Below are 16602 nucleotides of genomic sequence, written 5' to 3'. Positions count from 1 at the left end.
TATGTCATATTTTCATTTTCATTTGTCTTCAGGTAATTTTTATCTCTCCTTTGATTCTTTATTGACCCAATAGTTGTTCAGTAGCATGTTGTTCGGACTACATGCTTGTGATTTTTTCAGGTTTCTTATTGTAGTTGATTTCTAGTTTCATACCACTGTGATCAGAAAAGATGCTTGATGTGATTTTGTTACCGAGTCCAAACTTGTTCTGCTTGCCGCACAATAGGTCAATAAATTGGGAGATGAGGTGTTGGGGCAAGGAATAGCAACTTTATTTGGAAAGCTGGCAGACCAAGAGGATGGCAGACTAAAGTTTTGGAGAACCATCCTGCTCCAGTCAGAATACAGGCTCCTTTTATACAAAAAAACAGGGGAGGGAGGTGTGGTTGGTTGTTGCATACTTCTTGGTGTAGGAAGTCTCTGTTCCTTCAGCTGTCCACATCCGCCAGGTCATGGCTCTTGCAAAACCTCCAGCAAAACAAAGGCTACCCTCTATTCTGCAACTTGTTGTCTTTATATAAGTGCAGAAGTGTTAATATCCTTAAAGGTCAGAGCCTTGAGAAAAGGCTCTCCTGTTTACCAGATGGGCTAAAGGCAACATTCATTTACAAAAGATGCAGAGCTAGCAAGAATGAACCCAGAAAAGGACACCAAGGCTAAAACCAAAGGAACAGATCCAATATAGAGTCAGATCTGTTCTCCTCTATTACAATTTCAATCTTCTTAAATGTATTGAGACTTGTTTTGTGTCACAATGTATGGTCTATCTTTGCAAAAGTTCCATATGCACTTGTGAAGAATGTATATTCTGCTGCATTTGGATGGAATATTCTGTACAAATCTATCTGGTCTAACATTTCATTAAGACCTTTGTTTCCTTATTGACTTTCTGTCTGAATGATCTATCCATTGATGTAAGTGGGGTGTTAAAGTTTCTTACTATCATTGTGTTGCTGTCAATTTCTCCCTTTAGGTCCGTTAATAATCATTTTATATATTTTGATGCTCCTATATTAGGTGCATATATATTAATCACTGTTATGTCTTCAAAGAATTGTCCCATTTATCATTATATATTGTCCATTTTTGTCTCTTTTTTGACTTGAAGTCTATTTTGTTTGATACAACACAAGCACTGATATGAGCATGGCTCTTTTGGGCTGCCATTTGCTTGGAGTGTCATCTTTCATACCTTCACTTTGAGCCTATGTTTGTCTTGAGAGGTGAGGTGAGTCTCCTGGAGGCAGAATATAGTTGGATCTTATTTTTTAATCCATCCAGCAACTCTGTCTTTTGATTGGTGAATTCAATCCGTTCACATTTAGGGTGATTACTGACAGATGAGGATTTGGTACTGCCATTTAATTTTTCATTTTCTGGTTGTTCTATATCTCCATTGTTTCTTTTTCCTTGTATTTCTATTTGTCTTTTTGGTTTGGTGGTTTACTATGAGGTTTTTCTCAATTCCTCTTTTTATATGTTTCGTGTCTCTGCTCCAGATTTACGTTTTGTGGTTACCATGGGGTTTGTATACAGCATCTCATAGAAAAATAGTCCTTTTTCTGCTGATAGTATCTTAGATTCATTTGCCTATCCGGGTTCCATCCTTTTCCTCTTCCCCTTTTGTGTTTTTGTTATTTCAAATTGTTTTTCATTTCTTTTAAACAGCTTTATTGAGATATAATTTACCCATTCAAAAATACACAATTCAATTTTTTTGTTAATATTCAAAGGGTTGTACAACCATCACCACAATCTAATTGTGGAACATTTTTGTTCCATCCTTATAGTCAGTCCTCACACTCACCTTTCCCCTGTCCCTTGACAACCATTAACCTACTTTCTGTCTCTAGATATTTGCCGAATCTGGACATATGTAAATAGAATCATACCGTATGTGGTCTTTTGTGACTGGCTTCTCTCACTAGCTTAATGTTTTCAAGGATCATCCATGTCATAGCATATATTAGTACCTCATTTCTTTTTATTGCCAAATAATATTCTACTGCATAAATATACCACATTTTATTTATCTATTCATCAATTAATGGACATTTAAGTTGTTTTCACTTTTGGCTATATGGACAATACTGCTATTAACATTCATGTGCAAGTTTTGTGTGGACATGTTTTCATTTCTCTTGAGTACATATGTGGGAGTAAAATTACTGGGTCATATGTACCCACATTCAACCTTTTGAGGAACTGCCAAATTGTTTTCCAAAGGAGTGGTACCATTTTACATTTTCACCTGCAGTGTATGAGGCTTCCAATTTCTCTACTTCTCACCAGTATTTGTTATTGTGTGTCTTTTGTATTTTAGCCATCCTTGTGGTGTGCAGTAATATCTCATTGTTTTGATTTGCATTTCCCTGATGACTAATGATGTTTAGTATCTTTTCATATGCACAGATTTTTTCACAGACTACTTTTTAATCACAAAGGGAAAAATGATAACTTTACAGCAGAAAAACCTGGTAGATTCCACCTCAATCAAAGTTAACATCACAAATAATTGACACCATTGTGCCTTCTGATGTGATGTACTGAGAAGGACACATTCTACAGTATTAAATATACTGTAAAGGGAAGTTCAAAAACTAAAAAAAACAGAGAAAAAAAGGAAGGAAGGAGGAATGGATGATAAGAAAGAAGGAAAGGAGAAAAGGAAGGAGAATGGAAAGGAAACTGGCAGTAGTGATAGTTACCAAGTATCATTTGGCATATCAAGTATCCTTTCCTTAATCTTATTTTCTTTGTCCTATTCGTAAAACTGTACATTGTGGAATTAATTACGCCCAAGCAGTGGTACATGCTGAAAACATAAGTAGGCTCAGATAACATTTACAAAAATTCACAGATGCTAAGTTCAAGGTGAATTAAGGAGAGGAGCTGAGGATGTTTGGGGATACATTCCCTAACCTTTTCTTTATAATAACCTTTATTTGTCTTTTTCTGACTACAAAACTAACACATACGCATTATAGAGGGCTTGGGAAATACATTACTTTGAAGAAGAAAATAAAAGGGCAGTCAGAGAAAGAAACAGAAAGGATTTAAAACAAACTGGGGGAGAGATGGAAATCGTGTGTGTGTGTGTGTGTGTGTGTGTGTGTGTGTGTGTGTGTGTGTGTGCGCGCGCGCAGGAATAAGCATTCTTTCTCTTCCCCCCCTACCCCGACCCCTCTTCCTGAGTTCTTCTGATTTGGTTATACCCATAATCATGTCAGTAAGTTTCCCCAAAAGGCTCTCTAAACCTCCTACTTGAAGAGTATAATCCTGGCTGCCAGTAGGGCAAGAAATCTGGGGTTTTCAACATTCAGTGTGTATACTTTCACTTAAGCCTGAAGCAGGTTATCCTCGCCTCCGGTGGGCTGGTATCCCCCAGACCAGAGATCCTCTGTTCCACCCTGTTCACTCTGCTGCCAGGGCTGGAAGCAGGCAGAGACGCAGTCAGATGGCTACGTCGGGTGGTGGAAGGGGTGGAGGTATACCTGCTTCTTAAATTGATTCTCTAACAATGCCTCTCATTTTTAAGAACTTTTTATTTTGAAACAATTATAGACATACAGGAAGTCACAAAAAGGTACAGTGAGGTCCCTTGTACCCTTCAGTGTTTCCCTCAATGATTACATCTTATATAATTATACTGTACTACCCAAACTAGGAGATTAACATTGGTACAAACGTGTATATAGTTCTCTGACATTTTATCACACAGATTCAAGTAGCCACCACTATAATCAAGATATGGAACTATTCTATCACAACCATCTCCATTAAGCTACCCTGTTATGGTCACATCCACCCCCGACCATCCCTAACCGTAGCAAACAATTCATCTGTTTTCCATTTTCTGTAATTTTTTCACCGTGAAAATGCTATACAAATGGAATCATATAGTTTGTATCTTTTTGAGTTTTTTCACTCGGCATAATGCTTTAACATCTACCCAAATTGTTGCATGGTGTCAGTAATTTGTTCCTTTTTATTGCTGAGTAATACGTACCATGCTGTAGACTACCACATACCACAGTTTGTTTAACCATTCACTTACTGGAGGAAATTTTGGTTGTTTCCAATTTTTACCTATTACAAATAAAGCCACTATGAATATTGATGTAAAGGTTTTGTGGGGGATATAAGTTTCCATTTCTCTAGGGTAAATACCTAGGAGTGTGATTGCTGGGTCATATACTGAGTGTTCATTTTCCAAAAAAAGATTTATTGAAATATAATTCACATCCCATACAATTCACCTATTTAAAGTGTCCAACGCAGTATTTTTTAGTATATTTAGAAGGTGTGAATAAACCATCAGTGTTACCAACCTGGGTTCTTGGATTCTTTAATCAACAGAAATTGTTAAAAGACCAGAAATTCAGCTAAGGCTTTATTGGGACTCACTGCAGCATGAGGGAGTGAAAACAAGTAACAGGTTCCCTTGCTCACTCTTTGAGAGGGGATGAGCTAGTCCTTTAAATGGGGTGAGGGCAGGGGCAGAGGGGTGGCTCAGGTGGTCTGCCCACCCCCTTGGAGGGGCTGTGTGCAGGAATCATGCGTGTTACCCTGCTTTTGCTCTCGACAACTCAGAAGCGGCCAGTGGGTTTTCACCTCTTTGTAGCTTGTTGTTCATAATTTGCCCCAGCTGCTGCACGCATGCTGTTATTTTTAGTTCCTCATAGTTGCTTTGTATTTTGTTGCTCCAGGAGTACAGGCACTGCAGTAAAGGACCCCAGGTCCCAGGTCCCAGCCTGTCTCATCACCATAATCAAATTTTAGAACATTTTGTTCCCCATCAAAAGAAACTCTATAGCCATCAATCCTCATTCCTCCCAACTCCAGTTGTTGTTTGTTTGTTTATTTGTTTTAAGAATCTGTAAAACTGTTTTCCAGAGTGGTTGTGCCATTTGACATTCTCACCAACAATATATGACAGATCCAGTTTCTCTGTGTCCAAGAATTCAAGTATTCAGTGCTGTCAGTATGGTGTCAAGTTCACTCATCTAATAGATGTGTAGGGCTATCCTGTGGTGCCCTTAGTTTGCATTTCCTTACTGGTTAGTGACGTTTAACATCTTTTCATGTATTTATTTGCCTTCAGTGAAATGTTCTCAGACATTTTTTAAAGCTGAGTGGGTCCATGAAGCCTCTGAGAAGCAGAGGCCCCCTCTACCCCTCCCCTGACCCACACTGAATTGAGACACGAGGAAGAAATAAACCTTTATTGTGGTAAGCCACTGAGATTTGGGAGTTGTTTGTTATAGCTCTTAGCCTACCCCGACTAATTTGGTTCCATCTTTGGAGAAATTGCCGTTACCTCCTGGGTCTCAGTTTCCTCATCTGAAAATGAGGGGTTCAGAACGGGTACTCTATCGGTTGCCTTTCAGCTATAATACTCCATTTATAAATTGTGTGGCTACTATTCCCAAGTGGTCTAAAACTCTATAAGGATTAACTGCAGAACTTCTCAACCATAATAACAAGTAAATTTCTCCATTTATACATGCTTTGTGTTCCAAAAGTCCAGGTATGAATCCCTTATTGGAACATAGTTTCTGTGAGAAAATAGATTTAATATTTAAAAATATACATAAATTCCTGCTTAACTCCCAGTTCTGAGGCCCCCTCAAACCCCAGCTGGAGGCAGTGAGTGAGGTGGGAGAACAGGGACTGAGCAGAGGCTCTGGGCATGATTAGCAAGGGACAGGATGGGAGGATAGGATGGGCTGGAGCATGGGCCAGGATATCAGCTACACAAGGTTCCTTGGGAGGCCTCAGAAGCCATTATACCTGTGAATAGTTCCTAACTTGGATATTTTCAATTCTATGTATACTTCTTCACTTTAACTGTGCTTGGGTACATGTTCTGGGCAGGGCAGAGATGGATTTACTGCGGAGCAAATAAAGCTCAAACTTCAGGGTCCTCTCTCACACCCAGGACCCTTCCAAGGCCCTAGAAATGTGTTAGCAAGGTCATTTGATTTTATAAAATTTGAAGAAGTAAGCTATTTTAATTGCAGGTAAGACTGCTATTTCCACTTTGACTCCCCCTCCTTCACATTTCCCCTTGTGTTTGGATGGCACTGGAGTGGCCACAGGCATGCCTGGAACCCAGCTAAGGAGAAGTTCAGTTGGGGATACCCTCTGTTTGGGATCTATTCACAGGGTTTATAGTTACTTCCACGCATAATTGAGCTATTACAGCTATTACCTGCCGCCCAGACGAAGGAACAGTTCCAGGAATCTCTTATTCGCCCAACATGCTGACTCACCTGAAGCTGTGACCTGAAGGTGCAAGGCCAGAGCTCAAATCAAGATCTAGACGAGTCCTATGACACCCGGCACCGGAAGTGTGTGGGAGCAGAAGAAAATCAAGTTTTGAAAATGTATGAAGCCAGAAGCTCGTATGAAGAAAACTCTTCCAATTGTCAGCTGTACAAAAATATAAATAGAGGAGCCTGTCCTTATTGACATCCAGTCAAAACAAGTTTTGTCCTGTCAGCAATATACTCAATAACACAGCATATATCATTATAAATGTACCATACATGCTTTTCTTTTTTGATAGGAACTGTTTGAAATACAATTTATCAAAACTCCTATCTTTACACTTTTTGATGACTTGACACAAATTTCTGGTATCAATGCAGATAATGAAAAACTCATAATACACCATTTATAATGAGGTTTTTCAAAGACAAATTGTCTAGTAAATGTCGTCAATTTGAAGAGTGTATCTAAGATTAGTCCCTGCACAAGAAAACTTGAAATGCTCTAAAATAGTATAGCTCTTAGATGAAAGAAATTTGATCAAGGTTTTCCCCCAATTTGATAACACATCTAAACATTTACATGACATTGCCAGTAACAAATCGTGAACCTGAAAGAAACTTTTCCAAACAATCAAATAATAAAAAAGACAAATTTAATCTGCCATGCTAAGAAAAGACTGAATTATCTTTCTAGTCATCTCAGTAAAATGGTATTATCAAATCATTACCATATAAAGAAGCAATCAAAGTGAATGCAGCCCAAAAATTTAAGAAAAATGTAATATTCAACTGTGACTTGCATTTGATTCATCGAACTAGTCTGGGAATTTCTGTGATGTTTGTGGTACTTGTCAGCTTTTAAAAAATTGTAACTTGTGACTTATTTTCTCACTGTAAATAAATATTCACTTTCATACCAATCTTTATGTCTGTACTTTTCTTTTTTTTTAAAAACACTACCCACCCCCACAATTGTCTAAGCATCAGGCTCCACAAACTCTGGCCCATAGCAGTGCAAAGCATGCTCTTAGGTACTACTACAGCAACAGAGGTATTGGGGTGGGTTACTCAGGCCCCAGGCTCAGGGACTGAGTATTGTCAGGTCACTGGGGCTGATCAGGCTCTGAAAAATGGGCACAGGTTCAAAAAGTCACCAGAGTGAGTCAAATTAAAATGCCTCCTTATGGGCTCACCTCTGAGGCATTTCAGGTCCCCAGTAACATTACCAGGTCCACTCCTATCTTTGCTTCTTGAGGATCCCAGGATCAGAAGGAGCCGGCCCTTCACCACCTAGGACTGTTGACTATTTTCTTTTCAGTGTTTTGAGAACTCAAAAATCATGCCTACGTCCTTAATGAAATTTAACTCTTTACTGGCAAAAATATATTGTGTATAACAGGCAAACAAAAGAGTGTTTACACAAGCAAGGTGGTTCTTGATTTTTGAAAATTAAGGGTAGTTGGGTGTTTGTGCTAGCATCATCTAGTGACAAAAAGGGGTAAGCTCAGCTCACCAAAATCTATCACTGGGGAGAGAGATAGTTGTGCTGCTGTCTCCTACCTCCTCTTTCCTAGAAGTTGTGCAGAATATTGTGGTTAACTCAATTCCACTGTGCCTTCTGGTCATTAACTTATGTCCCCAAATAGATCAGACAGAGAAGAAAGTATTAAGCAAAAATTGAGAGGACGAGAGACAGGGCTTATTTTAACCTCTAATGGCACTGTCTGCAAAAGTCTTGCTTAAATCCTTGGGAGAAGTTCAGCAAACTGCTGGCTTGATGAAGCTGGAGGCCCCTTTAAGATGGCTGGCCAAGTGGGGAGAGGTCAGCACAACTCTGCAGATCCCTGGCTGAGCCTGTTGGATATTCTGGGCCATCATGGCTTCTGACTTGAACCTGCTACCTAGCCTGACCACCCCACCACCAACATCCCATCCATAGTTTCTCACCCTACTAGCTATTTTTTTCTTATCTCTGGCTCAGCCCACATCTTGCCTAGCTCCATTCCACCACATCTGGTTCAGTTCAGTTCCTTTCTTTCTTCCTTTTTGGTTTTCCCAAAACAGACCTGGCTTTTGTTGGCTACTTACAACCATCATGGTGTTTGGTTGTTGTTTTTTTTTTTTTAATTCCATTGCAGCAAGAACACTAAACATGAAATCTACCCTCTTAACAGGTTTTTAAGTGTACAGTACAGTATTGTTCTCTATAGACACAATGTTGTACAGCAGATGTCTAGAATTTACTCATCTTGCATAACTAAAACTTTATACTGGTTTATTAGTAACTCTTTCTCCACACCCCAGCCCCTGGCAACTACCATTTGATTCTTGGCTTCTGAGTTTGACAATTTTAGATACCTTATATAAGTGGAATCATGCAGTAATTGTCCTTCCATGACTGGCTTATTTCACTTAGCATAATGTCCACAAGGTCCATCTGTGTTGTCATATATGGCAGGATTTTCTTCTTTTTAAAGATGAGTAATATCCCACTGTATGTATATATCACATTTTAAAAATTGAAATATAGTCAGTTTACAATGTTGTGACAATTTCTGGTGTACAGCATAATGCTTCAGTCATACATATATATATATATTTCTTTTCATATTCTTTTTCATTATAGGTTACTACAAGATATTGAATATAGTTGCCTGTGCTATACAGTATAAACTTGTTGTTTATCTATTTTATATATAGTAGTCAGTATCTGCAAATCTCGGACTCCCAATTGATCCCTTCCCATCCCCTTCCCCCCTGATAACCATGAGTTTGTTTTCTAAATACCGCATAACTTTTATCTATTCATCTGCATATGGACATTTTAGTAATTTCCATACCTTGTCTATTGTGAATAGTGTCACAATGAACATGTGAGGGCTAATATCTCTCCAAGAACCTACTTTCGATTCTTTTGGATAAATACCCAGAAATGGGATTGCTGCATCATGTGGTAGTTCTATTTTTATTTTTTTGAGGAACATCCATACTGTTTGCTGTAGAGGCTGCACCATTTTTCATTTCCACCAACAGTATACAAGCATTCCACTTTCTCCACATCCTTGCCAACACCTCTGTCTTTTGTTTTGGTTTTCATAGTAGTCTATCAGCTGTGAGGTGGTATCTCATTGTGGTTTTGATGAGCATTTCCCTAATGATTAGTAACGCTGAGCATCTTTTCACATACTTTTTGGTCATCTGTATGTCTTCCTTTGGAAAAATGTCTATTCAAGTCCTTTGCCCATTTAAAAAATCAAGTTATTAGTTTTTTTGCTTTTAAGTTGTAGGAGTTCCTTTAATTAATTTTGGAAATTAATCCCTTATCAGATATATGATTTGCAAATATTTTCTCCCATTCCATAGGTTACCTTTTTACTCTGTCAGTGGTTTCTGTTGCTGTGTAGAAGCGTTTTAATTCAATGTAGTCCCTCTTGTCTACTTTTTCTTTTCTTGTCTGTACTTTTGGTGTTACATCCATGAAATCATTGCTAAGATCAGTCTTGAAGCCTTCCCCCTATGATTTTTTTTTCTAGAACTTACACAGTTTCAGATCTTATGTTCAGGTTCTTAATCCATTTTGAGTTGATTTTTGTGTAAGGGTCCACTTTCATTCGTTTGCATATGATGTTTCCCAATACCATTTGTTGATACTGAGTATTCATTCAACAAACATTTATTGAGCACCTTTTGGCCAGACATTATGGTAGGGAGGCACAGGGGATTCAAAGCTGAGACAAACGTAATGGTTGCAAGTACAAAGTGCTTGAGTTCAAATCCTGGTAGCATTATTTCTAACTGTGCCACCTTGGGCAAATTACTAATTTCTCTGTGCCCCGATGTCCTCATTTATATAAAAGGGATAATAATTATGGTTCTTTCCTCACAGGGTTGGTGTGAGGATTAAACAAATTAATACATGTAAAGGGCTTAAGAAGGTGTCTGGGCCTGGTAAGGACTCTTAGGTGCTGACTCTTAAGGCATAGTCCATATCTCTCAAGGAGCTCACAGTCTACAGTTGCCCCTGTCCTCCTGTCCCACGTGGCAGGCAGAACCATCTGGGTCTTCTGGCACCTCAAGTGACCCATAGCTCCTGCCTAACATTTCCGGGAATCACAGGATGAACCGGGCACAAGTTCCAGTGTCACAGATTCGCCGTGTGACCCTGGACAAGGAGTTTCTACTCTCTGGGTCTCACTTTATGCATTTGTAAATGAAGTTAGACCAAAACTGATTTCCAAATCCCAACAAACTCCTTGTTCTTGGTAGCCCAAGTTAAAACTATGCTAGCTTAGGCAAGTCATTTAACCTCTCTGCACTTGTTTCACCAGAAAAATGGGATAATATTACTATCCACCTCCTACGTTACAGCGACAGTTCAACAAAGTAACGAAAGCCCAAGCATCCGCGATCGCTTAGGGTAGGCGGCCTTTAATACACACCCGCCTTTGCCATTCAGCGCACGCGCGCTGGAGCCCAGCCCTCGCTCGCCGGGCTGAGGTCCCCGACTTCCGGTTCCGCGGGGGCCCGGAGGCCAGATTGAGACTAATGGCGGCGTCCATGAAGCGGGCCACCGGGGGCGTTGAGGAGGCCTCGGCGGAAAAGGAACAGCGAGCTCTGGAACCCGGGGCCGCCCCATTCGGAAATTTTCCTCATTATTCCCGGTTCCACCCTCCAGAGCAACGACTCCTCCTCTTGCCCCCAGAGCTACTTCACCGGCTCTTCCCTCAGAGTCCCGAGACGAGGCCGATCCTGGGGCTCGACGTGGGGTGTAACTCCGGGGTGAGTGACGGGGGAGGGATCCGACGTCGGTTGAGATGAGAGGTTGGCAGCTTTCACGTCCACTGGTGTTCTGGTCTGGGCGTGGCATCACACCCGTCACAACTTTCCCAAAATGAGTTTAAAGGCGTAGAGTTCGATCCCGAGCTGCTGCTGTCTGACCTCCAGGGTCCCTGCACCATCTATTTTAGGAATCTTGGGGAGGAATCATTTTCAACTACGTTCCAAATTCCTGCGTCCCCGCCTCCTCTCTACGCCTCACGGCCAAACCCCGGGTGGGAAGGGTCATCGTGTCTGGGCTTCCGGCGCTTGCCTCCTGTCCAGCGTGGCTGGTGACTTGGCTGGGGGAGAGGGGGCCTCCCAGACTCACGTTGCGAGCCTGGAGTTGGAAATGGTTTACTGGGAGAGATGAGACAGAGGTGACAGAATCATGTCTGGAATTAAGATTCGTGTGAAACACGGTGCAGAATGGACCCTGGAGCCAAGTGGGTATTTATTTTAAAAGCAATGAGTTGGCCAAGTACAGTGGAGACGATCGAGAAAGAAAGCATCCTGCCAGAGGAAGGCATTGCCACGTTTTCTTACCACAAAGTATTCTTAGTCGTACAATGATTATAGTCAAACCACAAACACAACAGTGAGATGTCTCTCTGACACCTATTTGTAGCCACTAGGATATCCCAGAGGAGCAGGCATTCTGACCCTGTGATTATAAATGCTTCAAAAGTTAGTAGCCCCACTCCATTCCAGACCATGAGCAGCAGAGGGTGAGGAAATTTTTATTGTGTTGCTGGCCTTAGGCAGAAGAGACTTTGGTTGAGGGTTGAGGGCTGTAAGAACTCAGCGGGTAAATGAGAGGGGGACATTTAGATACAGGCTAAAAGTTGGAATGAGCAGATGGGTGGGTGTCTGGCTATCCCTTGCAAACATTTCTCTACTGTGATTATATAGGAAATCTGAGGGGGAAAGCAATGGAAAAGAGACTGGGCTTAATAAAAGGCAATAGGAAACTACAGGAGATTTCAAAGTAGTATATGTGCACCTTAGGGGCAAGGACATAGTTGCAGTTAACTAGGGCAGTGGTTCCCAAGCCTGCCTGTACATTTAGGGAATTTTTTATTTTGTACTTAAGAAAAAAAAATGCTTGCACTTCATAAAACAAAAAAATTCAAAATACAAACGGGCATATAGTAAAAAGAAACTACTTCTGATCCTAAGTCCTCTCCTTCCGCTATGCAATGGCAACTCCTGTTTATAATTTCTTGAGTGTACACAAGCATTTATGTATGTATAACTATCCCACTTATTCTAGTTTTACAAATAATAGTACACTGTTTTGCACCTTGCTTTTCACTTAATAATTTGGAGATCACTCATGTTACTGCATTGTTTTTTAGCAGCTTCATATTTCATTAATAGATGTGGTATAATTTTTTTTTTTTAATTTAAAAAACTCCTAAGCCCCACTCTAGACCTAATGAATCAGGATCTTGGGGGATTGAGCCTGTGAGTCTGAATTTTATTTTTTACTCTAGGGGACTCTAGGACTGGGGAATTGAGGATGGAGAGGATGAAGAGATGTGGAAGATGTGACAAAATGACTGGTCAAACATGAGGCACACCCAAGATCAGATAGGAGGAGGGAGACAGCAAAGAAGTAAAAGAGATATGGGGAGAAATTTTTAAGCAGCATAGTATAGGACCTTCCTACTCAAAATGTGGTCCTTGAACTACAGCATTAGTATGATTTGGAAGCTTATTAGAAATACAGAATCTCAGCCCCCACCCCAGATCTACTGTATTAACATCTTTATTTTAATAAGATTCCCTAGATGATGTGTATGTCTATTAAAGTATGAGAATCCTGGTATAGAGGAAAGAACCTAATGTAGCCTAAATCTTGCCGTGTATTAACCATGTGACATTGGACAATTCACTAGCCTCTGAACCATAATTTTTAAAATACCGGGTTTTCTGTGAACCATGCCACACATGGAGAACGTGCATAAAACATAAATTCATACTTTATGAATTATTTTAAAGCAAACACCTTTATGACTACTGTCTAGATCAAGTATAAAAGGCTGTCAGCACCCGCAGAAGTCTCCCATATGCCTTTTCCTGCTCATAAACCCCTCTCTCCACCCAGAAGTGGTAACTAGCCCAACTTTTATTATTATTCTTTCCTTGCTATTATTTATAGCTTATAAATAAATAGTGAATTTTTGTATCCCTAAACAATGTAGTTTAATTTCATCCATTTTTTAACTTCATATAAATGGAAGCTTGCCATGTATTTTCTTTTGTGTCTTGCTGTTTTACTCAGCATTATGTATTTGTGTGAGTCATCCATGTTGCTGCACTGAGCTGAATTCCTTCATTTTAATTGCTATCTGGTATTCCATCTTAATCCATGCTACTATTATTAGACATCTGGTTGTTTCCAGCCACACTTTCTTCACCTGCACAAAGGGCATAGGATTGTTGCACAGAGCAAATGAGATAATAAAAAATGCCTTGAAAAAATAGATTAGAACAACACAAATTTGAGTTAGTTATAATGGTTATAGAAGTCAAAGTTAGAGAAAGGAGATAGTGACTTGTTTAAGAGTAAAAAAGTGCTAAGATGGTGAAAATCACAAATCATTGGATTTGGCTAGAAAGAGGCAGCAGTGACTTTTGAGAGTAATGGATGCAAAAGCAGAGTAAGTCTCAGAAAGGGGTGGTGAAGCATAAGACAGGTAGTAAAATTGAAGCTGTAGAGCGAAGGCTGAATGTGGACTTTTTGGAATCCAGACTTTCCCAACCACAGGTCTGAGAAGTAGATTTTTATAAGGTGGTGCTTGCTCTGTTCCTCACCTTCCTAGTAAGGAGCTCTGGTTATGTCCCTGAAACTCTTTCATCCTCTCAGGAATCTGAGATATACAAAAGAGAAAAAGATGGTGAGTTTACCAGCATATTACTTAAGCTGGAAAATACTGCTCTGGACTCCTTTGCTGCATCCATTGGGCTGTAACTTTCAACCATACAACCCATCAGTGTCAGCAAAGTATAGAGATGATGCATTACAGCCTGAGACCCCTGGAGGGCGCTGACAGCCTGCTCTGTGGAAAACTTTTTTGGGGCAACCTCCTTAGCCTATATTTTAGGAACCTCACGTCTTATAAAGCCAGGTGTAAGTTGCAGTCTCTATGGGAGGATAAGAGATATAGGTTTCTCTTCCATTCACTGGTTGAGAACTGCAATGACAAAGCTCTTTTGGATTCCTCTAGGATCTGAGTGTGGCTCTATACAAACATTTCCTTTCCCTACACGATGGGGAGACCTGCTCAGATGCCTCAAAAGAACTCCATCTCCTCTGCTGCGACATAGATCCAGTCCTGGTGGAGCGAGCTGAAAAAGAATGCCCTTTTCCTGATGGCTTGACCTTTATCACCCTGGACTTCATGAATCAGAGGACCCGGAAAATTCTCTTGGGCTCTTTCTTAAGCCAGTTTGGACGTTCGGTTTTTGATATTGGCTTCTGCATGTCAGTAACCATGTGGATTCATCTGAACCATGGGGACCAAGGCCTGTGGGAGTTTCTGGCCCACCTTTCTTCCCTATGCCGCTACCTGCTTGTGGAACCACAGCCCTGGAAGTGTTACCGGGCAGCTGCAAGGCGTCTCCGGAAACTAGGCCTCCATGATTTTGACCACTTCCACTCTCTTGCCATCCGAGGTGATATGGCCAATCAGATTGTGCAGATCTTGACCCAGGACCATGGCATGGAATTAGTATGCTGCTTTGGCAACACCAGCTGGGACCGAAGCCTTCTCCTCTTCAGGGCAAAACAAACAACAGCGACTCATTCATCCCCTGATTCACTGATAGAAGAGGGGAAAGAAAGGAACAGATTAAGATTCTGGAGACAGTGAGATGAGAGGGTGGGAAGACCAGGATACAGATATTGAAGGAGTTTTATACTAAGAATTAAGTTCACTCTCCTTAAATCTTGGTAGTTAGGCAGCCTCAAAACCTGGCAGAAGCTTTTAAAATGTCCAAGACATGCAATGAAAAGAATCAGTATCTGTTCCCCATTTGGGGGAATGATCCTCGAGGAAAATATTTCTGTGGAGCAGTGATCTGGGCTATCTGGAATGAGATGGCCTAGAGAAAGTGATCCTGGTTCTGGGATATGGAAGGGGCTGCTTTTAGTGGTTATTTAGGAAGACTTAGACCAGGTTGGCCTTAGAATGTATTCATTCCCTGAACTCCTTGAATCTGATCTGCCTTCAGGCTTCTGGACTTATTCTGTGGGTCAAAGTCTCACAATACAATCTGGAATGAAAAGTCACTGGCTTGGCTAAAGGAGAGCATTGGTAGGAAAAACATCTTTCCAGAGCAGGCCAAGTTTCCAACATGCCCAGGCTGAGCACAGCAGTTACATATACAGAACTAGCTAAGACGCATTGACTGGCACTTAAAAGATGTTTTAAAGATTTAAATTATGAACTCAAAATCCAACTGGTACAAATGAAATGAATGAAGTGGAACTGTATACAGAATATACAGTTATATTTTATATATAATAAAAGTGACTGGAGTATGGTTGAGAATGCCCTGTGAACCTGGGGTAGATAAGAAGCTTCTGCTTTTAATCACTCTAACCATGAAGGTTTTCACTCAAGACAAAAACCTCACTCAAGCTCAAAACAGAAAATATGCTAGTGAGTAAGTTAATTCAGGACTCTTTTGGCAGTGTCCTCTGCCGGAGCACACCAGTATGGGGGTTGGGGGCACACACCAGTCAGTATCAGGGTGGGAATAGGTACAGGGAAGCATAAGCAAAATGCAGTCTGCAATTGGATGGCTACAGCATCAGTCCTGTGGAATAAGTGCCACTGATCTGGCAGGTTTTGATTTTTAAAACACCCATGAGTCCACTCCAAGGGAAAGTGGAAGATGGAGAAAGATTTGGTGGAGAGAAGATGGAAAAATAAAACATACCTAGCTAAGAAGGGAGATTAGATTGATGAGCTTCAAAATCCCTAAGGTCCTATTATTTATGTTATAGATGGAGGAACAGGGAACAGAAGAGTCTAAACCACCAATTAGAGGTTGGACCTCTTGAAGGAAAAGTTAGTAAAAGTTCCTGCTAAGGAATTTGAACTTTATGCATGAGAGAGCAGAAGCCAGAGCAGTCGCTGAATAATAGAAGGGTGGAACCAGAACCTTCATTTAGGAAAACCAATTTTTCTATTTTGTGCAGGATAATTGTATGGTTGGTACCATTTCCAGTCTCATTTAGACTCCAATACTACTTCTCAATCTTTTTATATTGCTGCTCCTGATCACTTTTATTCTAGTGACTCTTCCAGACTTTTCCCCTTCTGCAGGCTCTTGACTCTATTTCTGCTTCATTAATCTGAGTAGGTGACCTAACCACAAACTAGCGGCATTCTTGCTTGCTGTGTCAGGAAGTCTTTTTGAACACCTTCATCTTCCCTCCTTTCCACTTCTAAACTTACCCAGTGAGCTTTTACCCAAATAACCCCTGCCTAAGTCCCTG

The 16602-nt window shown here is 40.6% G+C and overlaps 2 protein-coding genes across 3 annotated transcripts in view; both read left to right on the top strand.

Annotated features, from left to right (window-relative positions):
* Positions 1–10777: 10777 nt before the first annotated feature.
* BCDIN3D (BCDIN3 domain containing RNA methyltransferase) lies at positions 10778–15649 on the top strand. Its single transcript, XM_010989708.3, has 2 exons — positions 10778–11054; positions 14324–15649. Exons 1-2 carry the CDS (start codon positions 10821–10823, stop codon positions 14966–14968), a joined length of 879 nt encoding a protein of 292 aa, XP_010988010.2. The 5' UTR covers positions 10778–10820; the 3' UTR covers positions 14969–15649.
* Positions 10915–16602, top strand: part of NCKAP5L (NCK associated protein 5 like) — a 47238-nt gene continuing 41550 nt past the window's right edge. For both annotated transcript variants that reach the window (XM_031462609.2, XM_031462605.2), the window contains exon 1: positions 10915–11054. The gene's annotated coding sequence lies outside the window, so the exon portion shown is untranslated. The remainder of the gene's footprint in view (positions 11055–16602) is intronic.

This window comes from Camelus dromedarius, chromosome 11 (assembly GCF_036321535.1).
Source record: "Camelus dromedarius isolate mCamDro1 chromosome 11, mCamDro1.pat, whole genome shotgun sequence".
In the NCBI taxonomy this organism is placed as follows: domain Eukaryota; kingdom Metazoa; phylum Chordata; class Mammalia; order Artiodactyla; family Camelidae; genus Camelus; species Camelus dromedarius.
The sequence above is the reverse complement of the archived record's forward strand: the minus strand, read 5'-3'. Positions and strand labels throughout refer to the sequence as shown.

Coding starts and splice junctions, on each gene's coding strand:
- BCDIN3D (XM_010989708.3), top strand. CDS start 10,821: ATGGCGGCGTCCATGAAGCGGGCCACCGGGGGCGTTGAGGAGGCCTCG. Junction 11,055..14,323: donor ACGTGGGGTGTAACTCCGGG/GTGAGTGACGGG, acceptor GGATTCCTCTAG/GATCTGAGTGTGGCTCTATA.